At 46.2% G+C, this 22144-nt stretch overlaps 1 protein-coding gene across 18 annotated transcripts in view; it reads right to left on the bottom strand.

Moving 5' to 3' along the window:
• The window catches only part of MARK2 (microtubule affinity regulating kinase 2), a 662301-nt gene that overhangs the window by 54327 nt on the left and 585830 nt on the right, over positions 1-22144 (bottom strand). For 5 of the 18 annotated variants that reach the window (XM_085626003.1, XM_085626004.1, XM_085626006.1 and 2 more), the window contains one exon: positions 10765-10813. The exons of the other annotated variants lie outside the window; for them this stretch is intronic. In XM_085626003.1, the coding sequence (XP_085482129.1) occupies positions 10765-10813 (49 nt within the window). The remainder of the gene's footprint in view (positions 1-10764; positions 10814-22144) is intronic. 18 annotated transcript variants of the gene reach the window in all.

Below are 22144 nucleotides of genomic sequence, written 5' to 3'. Positions count from 1 at the left end.
CCTCTGTAGCTTAACTACCAAATAACCCAACACTGGAACATTTTATAATACAGAGATGCAACACACAGTGTATTGAAAACAGTCAATTACATTGAAAAAGTTGCTCCAAGATTTTTTTTTGTTTAGCTTCTTTATTCATCTTCATACACGAACAAGAGCGCAGACAAAGCGTGTCGCCCAAAATTGACCAGCATTAGGGCTGTAACATACAAAAGACTTAACATTTCTTTACACTGCAAATACAAAACAAATATGGAAAGAAACATGGGATGTAGGTTTCTTTCCACATTTATGTCTGTATGTGTTTAGCAGTTTTTATTTAAGAAATTCTAAAATCGTGTCTGGTATTTTTTTCTTTTAATACTTTGTGCACTGCCTCTCTGATATTATAAAAAATGTTTTGTGTTTTACTGTTTTCCAAACTGAGCAGTGAGCACTGTATTGAATCTGTTCTCAAACACAATTTCCTCTCACCCGGAGAAAACAGGAGTATGCTTTTAAGGCAGAACTACGCAGCACTCTATTTTGTCACTTTTGCAGTTTATACAATATCGTACTCTGGATCAACCAACACTTGGGCTAATAATTTAGTGATCGAAAGAAAGATAACAAAATCAAACGGTAGGCAAGGGGTATTATTGGTACTTAGTTCACTTGACCATCATATGAAATCATAGTTCAGCATTGAAAAAACCTCCTAAATTAGTGTGCACCTGACCTGGAGCAGGTCTTGGACCAAGGTCACCCAGCCAGTTGAGTAATGAAGCAGTACTGAAGCCTTTGGTCGAGCAAACATTATGTCTTGTAACTGCTAAGACAGCCATGAATATGCATCCAGCTTTAAATGCCTTTCAGACAATCAGCTAAGTTAATATTGTTAAAACCACATTCGTTTTTGACAGAAGTTGGGAATCATCAGCCTATTACTCCTAATGCCTCTTTCGTTAAGAAGCAATGTGAGAGGCAGTGTACACAAGTAAAAAAGTAGGCAGGATAAGGACAAGTCGTGGTGCATTCTGGAGAGGTACGATCAGAGATAAAGTTATCAAATGTGACAGATTGTGTGGTCTTGCAGAAACGATTTGAGAGAAGCCCAAGTCTTATATAAGGTATCCAGTAGGGGCACCTCCTGGAACTTGTGGAGTCCAAAGGTGCTCCAGAGGGGTTGGCCCACCAAAATATGAGGGGCATGGCCTCATAAAATGTCTTTAAATGGGCGGGGGTCAGCCCAGCTCCAGGACATATGTGAGGCGTAGAGAGGACTCAGACTCCGGTGTCAATGCTGATGCACGGAAGCGTGGCCTAGATTTGCAGCGTAGCTCCTGTGCCTTGTCCACAGACTTGGACTGGCATGGAAAAGTCGAAAGTGCTTTGAATTCTTTGATTTTTTTAATGTGACTTACCAGACTTAGGAGTCCGACGATGAGCACCTGAACTGGAAGCAGGCCCAGGACTTTCCACAGGACCGGGAGCATTAAGAGTCTACTGGCATTGGGCAACCAAGAGCTTCAGGGAACCCTCCTGAACCGACTAGGGTTCATGGCTAGACAGTTGAGGCAGACCTTGGAGTCAGGGCCTAGGTCCAGGCACCAGATGAAATCTAGATGGGAGTCTGTTACAGACATGTGTCTGTGACAGGAATCACAGGGTTTAAACCCCACAGGTTTTTTTTAAGTGACATACCTATTCCCACACTAGAAGCAAAATCTCAAAAGAATTAGTCAAAACATAAAAAATTGTCAGTAAAAATGGACTGAGGTAGATCTCTCCAGATCTGTGCTTATTGCGAGGCAAGAAAAGAACTGATGTTAGTGCGCCGGGGTGGCGCCTATATAAGCACTGCACATGTCATATCTGGTGCAGATGCCGCTGGTGCGGAGCCAATCGATGCCACCTGCTGGCTTACAGTGGTACTGCCCAACATTTTCAGGATACAGTCTGATGCCTGTGGAATACTCTAAGGAATAAGTGGCTAGAAGTCTCATTCAGATAGAGACTAGACTTAGTACTTTGTCAATGGACAATAAGAACTCTGTAGCTACTGTTCCGGGTTTCTTGATCAATAATAAATCGGAATGCACTAGAAATGGCACCCGTGCGCTGTAGGCACATCTTTGCCCCTTCGGCTCATGATGGAACCGAACCAGCACTGAGTTTAGGCAACAGAAATTACTCCTTCAAATCAAAGTGTTGCTGTCAAGAGCTCTCAAGAGCCAGAGCTTTAAAAGCTTGAATAATTCCTCTCTTGGATCCTTCTTTCATCTGCTGGTCATTGTAGAGTTGTGGCTAGGTTGTAATGCTGAATTTCAGCAGATCTCAGTAGTGAATCCCTTTTTTCTGCATACACCTAAATATTGTTTTGGAAAAATTAGTTGGTGTTTCCTTCTGGAATTAATCACAACTCCTAAAATCCTTGGGGGAAAAAGGAGACTGGCATAAGGCAACGCAGAAAACATCATAAGGAAACAATTCCAGCACTGTTTAAGCAGTTATTCAGCTGTAACTTCGATTCAGCACTGTGATTTTTGCTGAGCCTGGAGTAAAGTCCATGAAACACTATAATCTATTAAACATTGCACTTCCCATTATGCTTTCAGAGCCATGGTACAGGTAAAGAGTGAAAGGTAGGAGGAATACAAAGAAATACCAGGTAACAAAATGCAAAAAAACAGTTCACAAACAAATGGGGATGCTTACACAACAGCAGAACAGTTACTTGTATTCATCATTTGAAACACCAGGGCATAGGGTAACTAGTTGAAATTTAGCCAATGCCCAACAGGTACTATAAGCAGACACAAGGTAAAAGGGACTATGGCACATTCCAAAAACAAAGACACTTAAATGAAGATGGCGTGCAGAAGGATTATATTGCATTTGAACTCTTTCCTTTATGGTTCAAATAGTGCTCATACTATGACAGAGACAAAAGAGCAAATCACTGGAAACAGCATAAGTTTGTCAGTGACATATAAACCAAAAGAACGGTACATAAGGTGCTCAGTGTCCGAGTGATTAAGTTACTTACCTTCAGAAATGCCTTACCTGAAAGAGACTATCTAGCCACAGATTCCTTACCTTAGAATTATCCCCTAGGTGTCAGACTGGATCAGGATCTTTTTTGTGAACAGTACCTTTGTGTGTCAGTAAGTGGAGTTTTGCGCCGGAAGTGACGTGCACAGTCCCAATATAGGTGCCAACCCAGCGCACTTATGTCAGTTTCTTTCCATGACTTTCCACGCCAGTAGAGCAGAACCATGGGAGAACACTGATCACTGGTGTGGAAAACTAGGATCCTGAAAGGGGAAACCCTGTCCCAAGAAATCCATTCACAGGATGGGTGGGTTGGTAAGGATTTTGCAGCTAGATAGTTTCTACCAGATAAGGCGTTACCGAAGATAAGTAACTTGTTCATCTAATAGAGACTTCCAGACGCAAATTCCTAACCTTAGAACAGATATCGAAGCAATACCTCCCGAAGGTGGGTCTGGAAGACAATTTTGCATCAAAGAGTACTGCAGGACCGAACGGGCAAAGTGCCAATCCCGACAGACTCGAGTGTCCAGGCAGTAGCGTTTTGTGAGTGTGTGCAAAGGCACATCTCACTGCCTGGCAGATGTCCAGGACTGGAACTCCGCATGCTATCGCAGTGGTCGCAGCATTGGCTCGGATAGACTGAGCGTGCAAGCCCGGAGTGGGCTGCATCTTTGTCAATGCACAGCAGATTTTAATGCAGAGCATGATCCACTGGGAGATGGTCTGCTTCTCCACAGTCTTTCCCTCCTTCGCTCCAACACAACCCACAAAGAGATTGATGTCCACCCGGAAAACTCTTGTGCAGTTAATGTAGAATGACAACGCTCTTTTTGGGTCCTGTTAGTTAAGTCACTCCTCTACCTTAGAGGGATGTGGCGGAGCGTAAAAAGTAGGCAGGGTGATAGACTGGCCTAAATGAAAGGGAGTAACTATTTCCGGCAGAAAGGAAGATCTAGTTCATAGATCCAGCTTGTCTGGGTAGATGTTCAATAATGGAGGCTTGGATGACAAAGACCGAAGCTCACTAATGTTATTGCCACCAGGAAGGTCGCTTTGATGGTAAGGAGCTTGAGAAGACAATTGAGCCGAGACTCAAAAGGAGCACACATGAGGAACATCAGGACTAGAGTAAGGTCTCACTGGGGTATGATGGAGGGAAAATGTTGCAAACCTTGAAAGAACCTATGCGGATGTGATGGCTGTTCAGGTAAACGCAGAAAGGCTGACATAGCAGAAAGGTAGCCCTGTAAGGTGCCAAGAGCAGAGCCCTACTGTGCAAGGGAAAGAATAAATAGAAGAACCTGAGAAATAGGAGCAGAAAGGGGGTCAACCTCTTTTTTCTGTAAACCTTGTCACAAAGGTGCCCAGATGGCAGGTGTATACCGTTTTGGTGGAGGGGCGCTTGGCTGCCAAGGTAACAGTGCAAACTAGTGTAAATAAGAGAGGAGGCCCCTCTAACAGAAGGAACCAGGGCACTATAATAGTGTCAAAAATTTATCGTCCAAGGGTCAAGAAAACGTGATTCAAATATCCACAGAACCAAATTCAGTCTCAAGTTCACTTTCACTCTGCAATTCATCCACACAAACCCTCGTTATTTTACTTAAAGTCCACCAGACCCTCAGTGTAATTCCACTGTTAGTAATTTTTTTTTTTAGCAATATGTTTTTTTTAATGTATTATGTGATATTATTAGCAGACGATTTGATTCACACGTTTATTTTATGATAATCAATGCATTGCAGAATTGCTGGTTTGTGAATGAACTGTTTTTAATATATTAGCTCTTTTTGTTTAGGAAGCATTGACTTGTGTTTTTTTATTGTAACTGGACATGTTTTAAAACATGGTTTTTTAGGTCTATGAATAATGCTCTGTGGAATTACACTCTTGGGTCTGGTGGACTTTAAGGAAAATAAAGAGGGTTTGTGTGGATGAATTGCAGAGTGAAAGTGAACTTGAGACTGAATTTGGTTCTGTGGAGATTTGAATCACGTTTTCTTGATCCTGGGACGATAAATTGTTTTACACTAATAAATATTGCCCTGGTTCCTCCGGTTAGAGGGGCCTCCTCTCTCTTATTTACTGGAAAACATTTCTAGCCAAGGCTCTCCTCACTGCAGAAAGACCTTGCACCACATCCGGATGGAGACACAATTTGCAATCCGCTAGACATCTTAGGCTGAGTTTGCCCACCCTGGTGTCCAAGGAGCCTGCCAGGTGTTGAACCACCAGGGATATGCCCTGCTGTTCTAGCCATGTTCAGAGGCACAGGGCTCTTGACAAAGGGTCCACGACCCCACCCCTCCCTGTTTGTAGCAGTACAAAATGGCGGTGGTGTTGTCCGTGAACATCTCAATAGCCTTCCCTTGATTGAAGCTAGAAAGGCTTTCAATGCAAGCCAGATCACCCAGAGCTTCACAAGGTTGATGTGGATTCCGGACTCTGCCGGAGACCTGAGGCCTCCGATCTCCACCTCTACCAGATGACCACCCCCATCCCAGGAGTGACGCATCCGTAACCACTGTCATAACTGGTTTGGGAAGGGAGAGGGGTCTACCGCTGACCCACTTACAGTTCTTTTACCACCACTACAGAGCTTTTGCAGTTCCCTCCGCGATCTGGACCATGTCAGAGATTTCCTCGATGCGGACGCCACTGAAAATTCAGGTCCCAATGCAGAGACTGCATATGCAGAGGGCATGTGTCACAAGCAAGATGCAGGAGGCCATGAGGCCCAGAATCCTCAATAATTCTCACCGAAATCCAGGATAGAGGCTGAAACATCAGAATCCTAGCTTGAATATCTTTGACTCGCTGTTCGGGAGCATAGGCCCGAAACTGCACTTTGTCCAGAACAGCTCCGATTAAAGGGAGCATCTGAGAGGGAGTCAAGTGTGACTTTGGCACGTTGATAGTGAACCCCAGAGAATGCAGGAGGTCCACCATAGTCTGGAAGTGGGGGATGACTGCCTGGGGCGAGCCTGCCTTCAACAGCAAGTTGTCAAAATAGGGGAAGACTGGCATCCCTGATCTCGGCAGATGAGCTGCAACCCCAGCCATCACTTTGATTAACACCAGAGGGGTGCTGGTAAAACCAAAAGGGAGCACAGAGAACTGAAAGTGTTTGTGGTCCACTGTGAACCGCAGGTAACGTCTGTGGTCAGTCAGGACTGAAATGTTGAAATATGCGTCCTGAAAGGCCAAGGCTACCATCCATTCTCACGGGTAAAGGGCTGACAGGACTTGAGAAAAGCATGAGCATTTTGAACTTCTTGAAGAAGACATTGAGAGGGCACAGGTCTAGGCTAGGACGAAGGCCTCCATCCTTCGTGGGCACCAGTAAGTAACATAAATAGCAACCACAACCTACTTCTGGCATCAGCACCCTCTTAACAGGTCACTTTCTGGAGGAGCAAGGAGAGATGGTCCAGCCGCAAGCAGGTGGCATGGGTGGGGGGATAGTCACGGAGGGGATGGAGTATCCCTCTGGACAATATAGAGAACCCATCGGTCTGATGTTACAGATCTCCAGTGGGGCAGGTGATGGCGTATCCTGCCTCTCACTGGGTGCCCATGATGGTAAGAGGGGTTTGGAGGCTGTGACTGCTGGCGGGGTGCTGGACTGACCTTTGGCTGCCCATCCAGAGGGGTCTGCGGGTACCACATCCTCAGCCATGTAGAGGCTGGGAAGCTTGTGTGCCGTAGAGGCTAGGAGGGTATAGATGCAGCTGGAAGCCCCTTCCGTAAGAGCAAAAGGCGGCTTGGCGATGGGTCATTAATAGGCTCAAAGACATAGCCGTAGCTTTGCTGTCCCTAAAGCACTCCAGGATTTAATTCACCCCATCTCAGAAAGGAGGAGCCATCAAAGGGCATGACGATGAATGTTGGACATTCCCTGAAAAGCCAGTTGTTTGTAGCCAGGCGTAGTACCGTAAGGTCACAGTCAAGGAAACCGATCGGCCCAGCGAGTCGGTGGTAACTAGTCCACATCTAATCATCAACCAATCTGGATCTCTTCCATTGACAACAGCCTGGGAGAGTCTACCTGGGCCTCAACCGGAACCATGGGCAGCAACTGAATTTCATAGAGCATGGGAGTAATGGCCTAAAAGGCACATGGTGTTCACAGACCGCGTGTCAGGCTGGTGGAAAAATACACCTTCTTGACTAATGTGTGCAGTCTCTTGGATTCCTCATCCGGTGGAGTGGTAGGCAATATGCCAGGATTTACATGGGAGATAAGAGGCTTGGACCATGAAGCTCTCCAGTGTAGGGTGTTGTGTGAAGAAAATAGGGTCCCCCAGGGGCAGTACGGTGGCGGGGGGCAATCGTCCTGTTCACAGGAACCCCTGTGCGGGGCATGGACCAGGTCCCAAGCAGGACGTCTGTCAGGGCTTCATTAAATGGGAGAAACGGTTCAGAGGGGGTCACTCCCAGCTGAAGCATCACTGTCAAGACGTTCGTCTTGACTGCCACTGAGGGAAGGTTAAGGTCCTAGACCTTGGCCGGCCTCCTCACTACCATTGCAAAGGATGCTCCCTCCTTCGTAGCCACGGTAGGTGGAGAACACATGCCAGTATCTGGATAAGTGTTCAGTCCACTGGCCTCCGCCAAGTCCTCACACCAGCCCATTTGTGGATCCAAAGGCTGGTATTCTTCAGCGTCTAGCAAACCCTCCCAAACCTCCCTGATTCACAGCTCATAGGAATAGGGCTCAGACTCAGGCCTGGTTGGCATGGCTTTCGTTGGTAGGGAAGACTGGGGACCAGAATGGGGATGGCACCACCAGAGGTTGTCATGAGCATCTGCTCTGGGACCGGCACCTGGGTAAAGTTCCAAGTCCATATCCATCTGTGGATCCAAGAGACCAGACTGACAGGGACTGGAGCCACCGGCATGGAACCAGTAGGGCCCCGCCTTACGCCCAGGCTTGAATGCCCACCGGCGGGAACGGTCCACTCAAATATGAGAGTAGTCTCATAAAAGTCTTGGAGTTGAACTGGTCACTTTGGCTCCCAGAGGCGCGGAGCCTGCCCAGGCACTGGCTCAACCGTGGAGACAGGCCTCAAATGGTGATGCTATCTCGTCTGCTAGTGGATTTCTAACTCTTATTCTTGTAGTGGGACTTACCCAAGTGACCCACAGACTTCGACTGCGGCGACGATTTCGGGCTCCGCGACCCCTGTACCTTCCGCTCGACTGGGATCGAGACCACCGCGGTGTCATATGTCGAGCTGCCAGAAACTTGACAGACCGCTCCTTCAAAGCCTTCACATTTATCAAGCTAGAGTTGACGCAGGTCTTCAGCTCATGCTCGAGGCACCAGAGGCAAACAAGGTGGGGGTCCGTCAGCTACATCGATCGGTGACAGGCGCCACACGGCTTGAAGCCTGCTTTCTTAGATGACACCCCTGCCACACCAGGAAAAAACTTCTTAAAAGACCAACAAAAGTGACTAGGAGGAGCTCTCTTCGTATCTGCACTGACTGTCGCGTAAAGAAAAGAACTGACGTCAGAGCTCTGGGGTGGCAGCTATATAGGCAATAAGCAGGTCGCTTGCGGCGCCGCCACAACCACGCAGAGCCGAACGTTGCCACATACTGGCACACAGGGGCACTGCTCCCCTAAAAAATTCTGTATCCAGTCTAATTCTAAGGTAAGGAATCTGTGCCTAGAAGTCTATCAGATCAAACAGAGCATACAATGCCACAGAAAACAGACTTATTTCTCTAGGAAATATTTGAAGAATTACCTGTAGTTTCTAAATCTATATAACCATATGTGCCATACTTATTAAAGTTTTTTGCTTTTGTACATAAACACACCAATACTCTTTGATTGTATGCACTGTGCGCTACTGGGAAACTGAGCACCATATACGCTGGTCTTTGGGTTGATATGTTTATTAAAATAATAATTGTAATCCTTGTTTCGCTAATTGATCACCTTGTAATTAATTGGTTAAGCAACTTTATTATTATGAATGATACAACTATACCAAATAAATGAGTGTTTAGTGAGCCACCGTTTCCACTATAACTATTGACCCAGATTCCTACCAGGCATTTTGAGTTGCCATTGTTTCACTTAACTACTCCTACTATACGGTACAACAAGAATCACCCAGACATCTGGCATTATTGCACCAGCAATGGGCGCTAAAATAAAAACTATCCACTGTAGGAGTCAAATTGGATAGTTCTTTTTCTGAGGAGGCCTTCCAACATCCACCTTTTTAAAAACAACTATTTTCATCCGACAATTCTATTTCATATGCTCAAAGTGTCCCCCACTCATGCCCAAACTCTTTCAAAGGTAAAAAGAAAAGAACAAATTCTGCACATTCAGGGAGTCAAATTGGTGAATACAAGTAGAAAGCTGCACTTTAAGAACACAAACTTCTATTTGATTGACCCTCGAAGGATCTTAGCCAGTCCCTTCAATAGTTTTAAGATAGACATCAATGTCCCAGCTACGACAATGTTAAATTCAGTTCTCCTGTGGGGAAACTTTAGGTTCACTGCAGTAGAGGAACCTCAGCTTTACTTAAGTCAATATCAAGGGTCCAGAGCATGACTTCGATATCCTACTGGAGAATATTTGCAGATAGTGTGTCTCTGGGTGTGATGATTGCAGGGGTTGGCAAGACCCGCAGATTCTTTATCATTGTACCTGTCCCCATACTATCTTCAGACTTCACTCTGGCAAGGCGTTTCATGCCTTCCTATGCGTAAATTGGCCCACCTATGTGACACACAACGTCGTTTGTCTCGACTTCATTTGCCACTGACCACCAAGAAATCTTACAATTAGACTTTCCAATCATATATTTACTACCTGGACATTTGAGGTGAAAGTCAATCTTTGTACTGAGATCATCAAGAAGGGTGTTGTGGACTTCAGTATGGCCCTTTCGCCACCTGTGAACACATCATCTGTAACCTCATCCAATAATGCATTCTCATGAAGGTCACAGAGGCAAAGATGGCACCAGTAAGTTGACAAAATCTCCAGGGCTGGTTCTAATCAGACCAGACTATGTGGAGTAAGGCATACAGGTACGCTCCTGACCGGTCACCCCTTAATATTCAAGCAACCACAGATTGCCTTGACAATTGCATTAAGAACATCTTAGTTCATCACCCCTCTTGAGTAGAGATATTTGCTCAGTCTAACTGCACAGATGTTGCTGACCCCACAATTTGGTAGACCAGCAGTAGTACACAATGCTTATTCATCCATCCATTACCATTGTTCTGCAGTCAGCTGACAAAGATGCCTCAGCTTTGACATGTAGAAGGTGGCAATGAGGTTGCTGTGCTTCACTACCACTCGATCTCACGAATGGTGGAAAATGTTTCAATGATAAGATGATGACCTTCTGTACCCTAATTTTTAAGGGGAGAGAAGAATCTGATCTAGTCCAAAAGGTACTGATAGTTTCCTAGGTTGAGCTACCCAAACATAAGAGTTGGACGTGACTGTTAACTGCAGATGCAACACGCAGAGGAAGTTCCATTGCAAGTCTGCAACCAAGGATAGAAGGCCTAGATCACGCTTGGACTGTTTGTCCAGCAAAAGGTCTCAATGTTCTGGTGGATGGAAAGGAAGGGAGCACATGCAGACCCTAGGATTTGACGCTACTATTATGCAGAAAGGTCACCGACCAGACAGCCTCTTAAACCACCAGGCTGATAAGGTCCTGTTTAAGAACAGTTTCCTTACCTGGATGAAGGCAGTCTGCCTATCTGGCGGAGAGGAGGAGCTTGCAAGGCTAGAGCAAAAAAAAAGAAACCCTCTTAGAATGCACAAAGGAGGATTTTTGTAGCTCCTAGAGCATTCAAGATCTAGTCAGATACTGAGCATCAGGGCAAGACAAGACTGCTTTCTTCTGGGACAAAATTTTGAAACGTCCAGGAAGGTATAAAAGCTGTCAGACCAGGACTCTATGGCCTGCACAACTCAAGAGATGGTGACCAATCCTCATAACAAATATTCCCACTGTCCCTGGAAACGTAAATAGGTACTGTGGTGAGCTCTCAGATATTCAAAGTACCTACTTTTTTTAGATGTTAACTCTGAGGGTAGTAAATTCAGAGAGGCGAGGTTTATTTTTTGAAGATGGTCCAGAGGAAATTAATAGTTCAAGCAACATTAGTATCATACACAAATGGCCCAAAGCAGTGTTATTCCTTTGGAGAAAAAAATAAGGTTTCTTATTACAAAAATAAAAATAAGACCAGTAGCTTCACAAGTTTGTGGTTTTTCAGCATTTCATCTGAAAACACTTCGGCGACTTGGTCCTTCAATAATTTCACTTTATGCACAATTAACAAGCATACAGTTAGTTAGTCTAATCTTCTTCTAGGTGCAAAGTACAAAGTCTGCATGGAAAGGAGTAATGATGGCACAGCATTGCTGCAGCTTCCCAAGAGTTGAGGAGGAGGACTGCACTGCTTGACCCACTCTGTTGTAGCGGTATTACAGTCTGTTGTAGTGGTAACACAGTCTTGGGCTGCTTGATGCTGAAGGAAACTAGCAGCAGTCTCAGGGTGAAGTGTAACAGTGCGCAGCAACAGTGGTGCCAGGACCAGGTTATCAGGCAGGCCTTTTGCTGTCAAATGGGTATGCAATGAAGATGCAGGGCACACAGCCACACAGGTACATCACCGAAGGCTCACAGGCCCAAATGCATCCTCATGTGGTCTGATAACCTTTGTAGCCCATGCAATGCAGGCTCCTAGGGCCCCATAATGGCATCTGTGCCACTCAGGAAGTAGTTGTACTGTAATGCAGGGCGCCCGCTCATAGGTCTCAAAGACCAGCCCAGAAATTATTTGCCAAGGCTGGGATCAGTCTGGCAGTGATAGCAGCCAGAAACAAGCTGGCTTAAGAAGCACCACTCAGAGAAGACTAACTTGTCAAGCAATGCAGGAGTTACAGGCTCCTGTCTTGTCAAATTCTTCGCTTTTGACTTCCTTATGGAAATTTCATAATGATAAATTCTGCTCTTGCTGATTAGGACAAATTCTCTCCCCACTGAGTAGACAACATCCTGATTCCAGTTATGGCAAAAAGGTTGACAACCAAGATCCTGTCTCTAGTTCTCGTCTGTTTCTAAACAAATACGAGGAGCTTAGGGTAAAAGGTGAACACAGGAACAAACTGGAGAAGCTTGGACCATCCATTGAGAATTATTTCCAAGTGTTCAATCAATTTCAAAGTTGGCCTACACATTTAACGAAGGAATCATGGAGTATTTTCCTTACAGTTGACCACAGCATGATAGTATTCCTTAGTGGTGCAACTGTTCCTTTGTCATTGCATGTGCCATGAAAACAATGCTTGCCTTCAACACAAAGCACAGAATGCGGAGCTGGTGCAGGCATCCAATTGTTTTCCACTAGGGTTATGCCTTTAGGTTATGAAACCAGGGCAAAAACTGTCTTTAAACCTTCACATGCTGGAACTGGCTTACAGTTTCATTCAGAGCACAAGATATTTCCTTGGAATCGGCACTGGCACCTACCAGACCATGTACTCAGCCATACACTGAATTCCAGAGGCAGGAGGGAATGTAAAGAAACAATGCAGAGGGGCATGCTGCAGACGTCTATCTCCGAAAACCATCAACCTTAAAGGAGTGTCCTATAAGATTTAGAGGCTTCATACAAACAGGGGTAACACAAGCATGGGAACCCCCTCACATACTGAAGCACTCACATGCATGCACATACACTAACAGGGTTCGAGGGTTACAGTTATGACCAACCAACTATAAATATTTACAAGAGAGAGAATATGTGATTTCCTTAGTGAGATTCAGCTACATAGGCCTGTACTGTACTACTAGAATTGGCTGTCAACACTAATTAGTTTAGCCATTGCAGATGCAAAAGGTGTACCACTTTGGGTGGTTCCGAACTCAGAAGAATCTAGCACTCTGCTGATGAGCAATATGTTAGGAAACGGACAAGCTCTTGTACATGAAAACGCACCTGGTTTGCAAGAACGTTAAGATTAGAAGCAAGCTCTCATCTTGCAACACCTGCAAAAGTCGGGGCGATAGACAAACTCTTGTGCTGTATTGAAGTCCATTGTCTACTCTGTCCACTAAGCCACTTCTGACATAACCAGTCATCAGATTTAGCCCTCCAATTAGGAGCAGTCCAGTCCAAACATTCAAGAAGGAGCCCTCTAAAAATGAAAATAAACACCAGGCCGGGTTTGGCCACGGTGGGGCTGATCAGTGAGGGGCACTTTTTTGGAAGTAAATACATGTCTGGGCAGACAAGCCGTTGGGAATCGCTCAGGGAAGTATTCCAGTCCATTTTTTATTTACCCACTTTTTAACTCCTGACCAGGAACAGCTATATGAGCTTTATGCAAATCGGACCTGGTCCTGCCACAATAGGAATAGGCCAGCTCAAGCTGCAAGACCACTTCCACAGTGAACAAGGACAGGTGATGTGTGAAACCGATATGTATAACCGTAGTTTGAATGATCACACCTATGTATATCTTGTTTTACTATTGTTGGCTAATTTGTGATAAAGTTAAAGTGACAAATGAGTACAAAGAACAAGAGTTTACAAAGCAAAGATGTGAGAAAACGTCTCAACTAAATTCAGTATAAAACAGCAAACAATTTTAGGTGCCCTGTATAGTGGGAATATTTAACATTCAGGAAACAAGGACAATGTTTCTGTAATAACAAGCGCAGGATGTATTAATTAACTTTTGCTTTGAATTTAAAAAGAGATGCTGACAGATATATCTAGCTACCTGGGAAATATGTAAAAGGTGAAGTATTTGAGGAAAAGAAGGCTAAAAAATGTAATAGATTTCCGCTCCAATGCTGGTATTTTCTTTACAGCATTTCAAGTACATGAATAAAAATGTCTCAAATGGAGCAGAAACAGTATTACTGGAAAGAATGAGGATACAGCGCAGATTAGGCCTAGAATATCTACATTATGGGAACCACTGACCACTGCTGATAAAGCTCCAACATGGGTGCAACACCACAGAGTTGTTCTTACGAGATTTTCACTGTGAAAGCCATTCTGGGACTGAGGTTTCATTTGCACTTAAATCAAGATTATACTTTATTTTCTTTAGAAAAGAGGAGTCCTAGTGGTCCTGGGACAGCCATCAACAGGGAAGAAGTAGGTGCATGAACACTGAATAGTCAGTATTTGATGAGAAATCCCCAATCATACAGATGCCCCTTTGGGCGGGATAGATTAGATCTGGGGCTATGAATGAAATATCACATAATGCGTCACTTTCTCTCACTCCCTCAAAATGTAAAAGTACACAAGTTGTACAGCGTTAGTCATAAAGAACAAGTTACTTACCTTCGGTAATGCCTTATCTGGTAGAGACAATATATCTAGCGTCAGATTTTTTACCTTTGTATTTCCCTAGGCATTAGACTGGATCCGCAAGATTTTTCGTGAGCAGTACCCCTGCGCGCCAGTAAGTGGCGTTGGTCAGCTTCCAAGCTGCAAGTGACATCAGCGTCACCTATAGAAGCACCACTTTGGCGTGCTGACGGCAGTTATCACGACTTCCCACGCTAGTCGCATGGAGCCATGAAGTGCACAGACACTGGTGTGTCCAAACTAGGGCCCTGAAAGGGATCATCCCTGACCATAGAAATCTGTCCGCAGAATGGGGAGGATCTGTAAGGAATTTGTGGCTAGATATGGTCTCTACCAGATAAGGTGTTACCAAAGGTAATTTACTTATTCATCCGATAGAGACTTCCAGCCGCAGATTCATTACCCTTGAATAGATACCCAAACAATACCATCCCTATGGTGCGTTTCTGTGGACAAATTTAAATTAGGAAGTCATGCAGGACCGAACGGGCGAAATGCTGGTCCCTGCAGAACAAAATTTCAGGGCAGTAATGCTTGAACGTGTGCAGGGAAGCCCATATTGCTGCCTGGCAGATGTCCAGGACTGGGACTCCAGGTGGTAATGCAGTGGTCACAGTTTTAGCGGAATGAGCCCGTAAGCCTTTAAGAGGGTGCTAATTTGCCACTGCGTAGCAGATTTTGATGCAGAGAATGACCCATTGAGAGATGGTTTATTTCTGCACCGCCAGACCTTTCTTCGCACCAACACACTTCACAAAGAGTTGGTCGTTCATCTTGAACACTTCTGTGTGGTCAAGGTAGAACAACCACGCTCTTTTTGGGTTCAGGTGGTGGAGTCACTCCTCGTCTTAGAGGGATGTGGAGGAGAGTAGATAGTGGACAAGGTGAAAGATTGGCCAACGTGAAATGGTGTCACCACATTTGGCAGGAAAGAGGCCCTAGTGAGAAGAACCAGTTTGCCCGAATAAACTGATAAGAATGGAGGCTTGAAAGAAAGCCTGCAGCTCACAACCTTTGGACTGATGCAATCGCAACAAGATAGGGTGTTTTGAAGGTGGGCAGTCCGAGAGGACAAATATGAAGAAGCTCCAAATGAGCACACATCAAGAATGTGAGGACCAAACTAAGGTCCCACTGAGACATACAAGGTGAAGGGGGAACATATGTACAAGGCCCTTCAAAAATTTATTTACAATAGGGGACTTAAATAAAGAGGACTGGTCAGGCAGCCGCAAGAAGGTCAGACAGAGCAGAAAGATAAACCTTCGGAGTGCCCAAAGCAGGGCCCTACTAGGCAAGGTTAAGAATAAAAAGCTAAATATTAGAAAGGGAGGCAGAAAGTGGATCAATTGACTCTTCTGTATAATGTGATACAAATTGCTTTCAAAAGGCAGGCATATACTGTTTTGGTGGAGGGACGCCCGACTACCAGAATAACATTGTAGACTTCAATAGGAAGGTCGAAAGCTATCAACTGCAGCTGCTCAATCTCTCCGCAAGAAGGCTGAGAGTTGACAAGTTCGGGTGGAGGACCCTCTCTTGCTGCTGCAACAGAAGATCCTCACGAAGTGGCAGCCTGATAGAAGGATCAACACTGATGTTCAGAAGCTCAGGATACCAGCCTCTTCATGCCCAGTCTGTAGCCACAAGGATGATCTTCTTGAGAACTCTCGGCAGGATTGGAATGGACGGAAAGGCGCACAGGAGGCCTGACCTACACTCGAGATTATAAGCAACTGAGTAAGAGCTGCCTTGGAAACTCCAGCGTCCAAAAATGCTGACATTGTGCGTTCTCTGCAGAGGCGTGCAGATCTAACCAAGGCTCTCCTCACTGCAGAAAGGGACCTTGCGCCACCTCCGGTGGGAGACTCCATTCATGATCCGCTAGGCAACGATGACGAGTTTGTCTGCTCTGGCGTTCAGAGAACCTGGCAGGTGCTGAACCACCAGGGATTTGCCCTGCTGTTCCAGCCATGTCCAGAGATACAAAGCCTCTTGACAGAGGATCCAACATCCCACCCGTTTGTTCCATTACCACATGGCGGTGGTGTTGTCCATAAACACCTGCACTAGCCTTCCCTTGATGGAGGGTAGAACGGCTTTGTAATGCAATTCAGATCGCAGGGAGTTGCAGCATATTGATTTAGAGTCCGGACTCCGCCAGAGAACAAAAATCACTGATCGCCACCTCTCCCAGGTGGCTGCCTCATCCCAGAAATGACGACTAACTACTGTGAGATCTGGTTGGGGAAAAGGAGAGGGGGATGCCTCAGACCCAATCACAGTTCATTAGCCACCACTGCAGGTCCTTTGTCCTGCAGGCTCCCTTGCAGCTCTAAACCATGTAGGAGAGATTCCCCATATGCTGTGCCCAATGTAACTTCAGGCCCCATTGTATAGCCTGCATATGCCATCTGGCATGCGTCACCAGCAGGATACAGGAGTCCACGAAGCCGAGCAGCCTCAGAGTCAGTCACACCGAAACCCAGGATAGAGGCTGAAACTTCAGTATAATAGCCTGAATATATACTGCACTCGCTGCTCGGGAGGATAAGCCCGAAACTGCACTGCATCCAGAAGAGCTCAGATGAAACAGCATCTGAGAGGGAGTCAGGTGTGATTTCGGCATGTTGATATCGAACCCCAGCGAATGCAGACTGTTGCAGTAGCCTAGAGGTGGGAAATGACAGCCTGGGGCGAACCCGCCTCCAGGAGCCACTCGTTGAGATTGGGGGAAGACCAGCCCCCCCTAACCTGCTCAGATGGTCTGCGACCACGGTCATCACCTTGGTGAACACCCGAGGGGCGCTGTTAAGACCAAAAGGGGGCACACTGAACTGAAAATGCTCGTGGCCTACATAAACCGCAGGTAGCGTCAAAGGGCTGGCAGGATGGGGATGTGAAAAAAGGCGTCCTGCAAGTCTAACAATGCCATCCAGTCGCCTGGGTCCAGGGCAGACAAGACCTGAGCCAATTGAGCATCTTGAACTTCTTTTTAAGGAAGTACTTGGGGTTCAGAGATCTAGGCCAGGACGAAGACCCTCGTCTTTTTTGGGATCAGAGGGTAGCGGGAATAGCAACCACAGCCTACTTCTGGCACCGGAACCCTCTCTATAGCTCCCTTGGCCAAGAGAGCTATGACTTCCTTGCGGAGCAGGAACAAATGATCCTCCATCAGCCGGTCCTATGATGGAGGCAGGGAGGGAGAGCAGTCTTGAAGAGGAGGAAGTAGTCCCGTCGGACGATCTGCAGAAGCCACCTGTCAGATGTTATGGACTGCCAGTGGTGGTGCTGATGGTGGATCCTGACACCAACTGGATTCTCATGATCTAAAAGGGGAAGATTAGGAAGGCTTGGAGGCTGCAGCTGCCGGAGGGGAGGGGGTGGTGGCTGGACCAGACAGCTGGCTAATTGAACCACGAGGCCGTTAAGAACTGCACCCTCATCCATGTATAGGCTGGGAAGCTTGGGCGGCTTGTTGGCTGGAATAGGGATGGCACAGTTGAAAGCCCCTTTTGTGGCCACAAAAGAAGCAAAAGGGAGACTGAGGACGTGGGACAGTCAAGAGGCCCAAGGACTTGGCCATAGCCAGCGAGTCCTCAAAGCGCCCCAGCACCGAATCAGCTTTGTCTCTAAAGAGACGGGTGCCATCGAAGGGCATGTCCATAAAGGAATCCTGGACATTCCCCGAAAAGCCAGATGTTTTTAGCTAAGCTGGCGTCTGAGGGCCACCGTCGACAAAACCGCTCTGGCCAGCGAGCCAGCGTATAGTGAATTTCACTGTGTCTCTCCAGTCTAACTGCATGGGAGAGAATGGCCCGGGCCTCCTTCGGGACCTGTTGCAGCACTTGTGCAACTGTTTCCCACAGCGTGTGGAACTAGCGGCCCAATAAGCATGCAGTGTTCACTGACTGCAAAACAAGGCTGAGGAAAACATTTTATTTCCCAAGCTGTCCAGCCTCTTGGATTCCCTGTCTGGGGGAGCGGCAGGGAATATGCCATGGAAAGTGAAGGCTTGGATCATGAAGCTCTCCGGGGTACAGTGTTCGGTAAGGAAATGTGGGTGCCCTGGAGCAGGTCGGCGGACAATAGCCCTATTAACAGGAGCCCCTCTGCTGGGTTTGGACAGGTCCCCAGAAGGAAGTCGGTGAGGGCTTCGTTGAACGTGAGTAGTTGTTCAGACTCCCAGTTGCAGCACCTCCGTCAAAATGTTGGGCTTGACTGCAGAGTGCAACTGAAGGTTGAGGACCTCAGCCGCCCTCCACATCACCATTCCATATGTAGCTCCCTCCTCCGTAGCCACGGTAGATGGGGAAAGCATGCTGGTATATGGAGACATATCCGGTCTGCTGGCATCACATAGTTCCTCATACCAGTCCATATCCTGATCATAAGGCTGGTATTCTAAAGGATCCAGCTACCCCTCCCATTCCTCTCTGAGACCTAAGCCTTCTGAATAGAGAACTCAGGCTCTGACCTAAAATACTGGGTCCTTTCGGCACCTGAATCTGCATTGGTTGACGTGGCTCCGGATTGGATTGGAGAGATCACAATGGGGCTGGTGCCGGGAGCATCAGCATTGGGGCGGCTCAGATCAGAGTGGCATGACCAGCACCAGAAGGATCATTGGCCGGATCCATGGTGGCCCATTGGAGTCGCTGAACCATACTGGGGCCCCCTCTGACCCCGCTGGGCCTAAAGGCCCACCAGAGGGGTCAGCCGCTCAAAAATGAGACGCATGGCCTCATAGAACTCTTTCATTTGAGCGGGGGTCACGCTGCCTCCCGTAAAACTGGGGATGCACGGAGTCAGCCCAGGCTTGAAGGAACCAGGCCTCAAACGCCAATGTTCCTTCATCATGTCGGCCAACAGATGAGATGGCGCAGCGCGCTTCAACTTCTTATGTTTTTTGTGCCTCTTCCCTGAATGCCCCGACGATTTTAGGTGGGACGAAGAGGACTTCGGACTCCTGGGACGGTCCTAAGACCGTCCTCTCGAGCAGGACCGTGACTTCCCTGGAGTCACATGCCTGGCCGCTTGCAGCTTCAGGGACCCCTCCCTCAAAGCCTTTGGTGCCATAGACCATCAGACGGAGCACTACTTGGAGTCATGGTCGCGCTCCAGTCACCACAAACACACGAGGTGTGGATCTGTCACTGACATGACACACCAGGAGAAAAAAAGAAAAAAAAAAAGGTTGACAAAACGTTACAAAAATCCTGTCAAAAATCTGACCGGGGTAGATCTCTCGGATCAGCTCTGGCTGGCGCAGCAAGAAAAGAAACGGTCAGCACTCCGAGGTGACGCCTATATTGGTGATGAGGACATTTCCAACACGGATACCGCCGATCTACGCCATCTACCGGCACGCAGGGGTAGTGCTCAAGAAATATCTCCCGGATCCAGTCTGACACCTTGGGAAATTCAAAGGTAAGTAATCTGCGGTTAGAAGTCTCTATCAGATGGCTTAGACTACTGGACAAAATATACCTTGAAGCATAATGACCAATAGACCAACTCAAAAAAGAGAAAGGAACCACGATATGTTATCATTTAAGGAAGGTTTGATCCTAAAGTGCACAGAAGAAAGAAATTACCATCAGGAGGTACTTGTATTCACAAGTTAAAGTCTACCTGACTGAGAGTCCCCACTGTTTAGGAGATTAACTATGTAAGCCGTCAGCACATATGGGTGTAAAAATGTTTGGGATTCCATCTAACCCCTTGCGACATTTAAAAAGCCCAATAATTTGGAGACAGAAAATATACATTCACAATATTATTCATAAAAACTGCGCCATAAGCACTCATGTTTATGAATGGGGGAAAAAACTGACACTGTCAGGAACGTTAATGATACACTCTCAATACATCGTGCTGGAAGTAAAACAAAGGATATGGACATTAAGGCAATAATTTAACAAGAGGAGACCTGATGAGTTCTGATACAGAAGTAATTACCTAATGCAGGAGGCTGACTCAGTCTGTGGCAATTATTTATGGGGAACGACACAAAGCAGACTTAAATATGATCATAACATACCCAATACAGAACTAAACATTTCCACAACCAATATGTGAACATAACCAGAATAGCTTTCTGGGTTGAAGGTAAAGTACAACTACTCGGCCAGGCCCTTGACCATCCGGGCGAGGGGTTGGCACCAAACAACAAGACCTCTGTTTCCTCAGGGTTACATTGTAGGCAGTTGGCTTTATGCCATTCCATCACCGCTACAATGCAAGCAGCAAAATTTACCTTTGCTTACGTCACATTATTGTCATAAGTCAGCAGAAGCTGGGTGTCGTCTGCATAAGCGAACACTTAGATACCAAATGATTCAATTAGGTATATCAGAGGGGTCATGCAAATATTGAAAAGTGTGGGGCTCAGGTCCAAGCTCTGTGGAACCCCACACTTAAGAATATTTGCCTCTGAAAAGGCTATGGTCCACAAAGGAACCCAAACAAGCTAGAGCCGCCCCCTCCACACCAATCGAGGATAGGCACTGGAGCAAGATCTCATGTGAGATCATGTTAAACACCGTTAAGAGGTCTAATAAAATTAGGGTGGCATTGTGGCCAGAGTCCAGCGCAAGTTTAATGCAGTCCGTTATTCCCATGAGCACTGTCTCCGTGCCCTGAAGCCTGATTGTGAGGGGTGGAGAAGATTGAAAGAATTTAAGTAGGACGATAGTTGAGTGTTCACAATCTGTTTAATTATTTTAGAGACCCCTGGTAGCAAAGAAATGGGTCTAAAGTTAGGGACGATATCTGGGTCAGCATTCAGTTTTTCTAATACGAGAGATAACATTTGCTCATTTACTGCAGGTGGGAACTATCCCTGATCGCAATGAAGCAGAAAAGAGATACTGATATATTGGACGTAAGCTATCCCCTATGAGCCTCACAATATGAGACCGGGGAGGTCCAGGGGAAACCTGATTAGCATTTAATTTTTTTTTTTATAAACCTTCAGTTCTTCTACAGTAGAAGTATTGAGGTGTGAGTTTACCGTGAGCAAGGGGCATTATTTGATTTGGGGCAACACTAGTAGGCTCATTGCCCTTCATCTTTGAAAGGTTGTCCTGTATTTTTAAAATGTTGTCCTCGAAGAACAGACTCAACCTTGTGCATAGAGCTGCATTTGTCTCAAGTGAGGGTGCGGTTACTTCTGGATCCATAAAATCAGACAATTTTGAAGATTACTTTGGCGTCATTATTCACTTCACTCATTTTTATTAGAGTAGAAAAAGTGTTTTCCAAGATTAAGGTTTTTAAGGTATGTAGTCAAGGGTGCTTTATACTGTGATTTGTATATTTCAGAACAGTGTTTTCTCCACAGAGGTTCTAATTTCTTACAATACCTCCTGCTAGTTCTTTAGTAAACCAGCAGTCCGAAGGATGGTGTTAATGCAGTTGGCAGCGGCTATGAGCCAATTATTCACCGTGACCTCATCTGACACGTCGTCACTGGTTAGCGTGGACTTAGAAGATGCTAAGATTTTCTGCAGCGTGGGTATATCAAACTTGTTCCAAGCTCGGCCCCAAGGGGATAGACCAACTCATCTTTCTCTTGGGAGAGGGCCGGAAGAAATATAGTAGGAAATGGTGTGAACATATGACCTCCCTAGAGCTTTCAAGACCTTTCGAGGTATTAGAGACTATCACGTCGATTATGTGACCGGCTCCGTGCGTCGGTCCCATGGGGGGGGGGG

Source organism: Triturus cristatus, chromosome 9 (genome assembly GCF_964204655.1).
Source record: "Triturus cristatus chromosome 9, aTriCri1.1, whole genome shotgun sequence".
Taxonomy (NCBI): Eukaryota; Metazoa; Chordata; class Amphibia; order Caudata; family Salamandridae; genus Triturus; species Triturus cristatus.
This window is presented reverse-complemented; position numbering and strand designations above follow the sequence as displayed.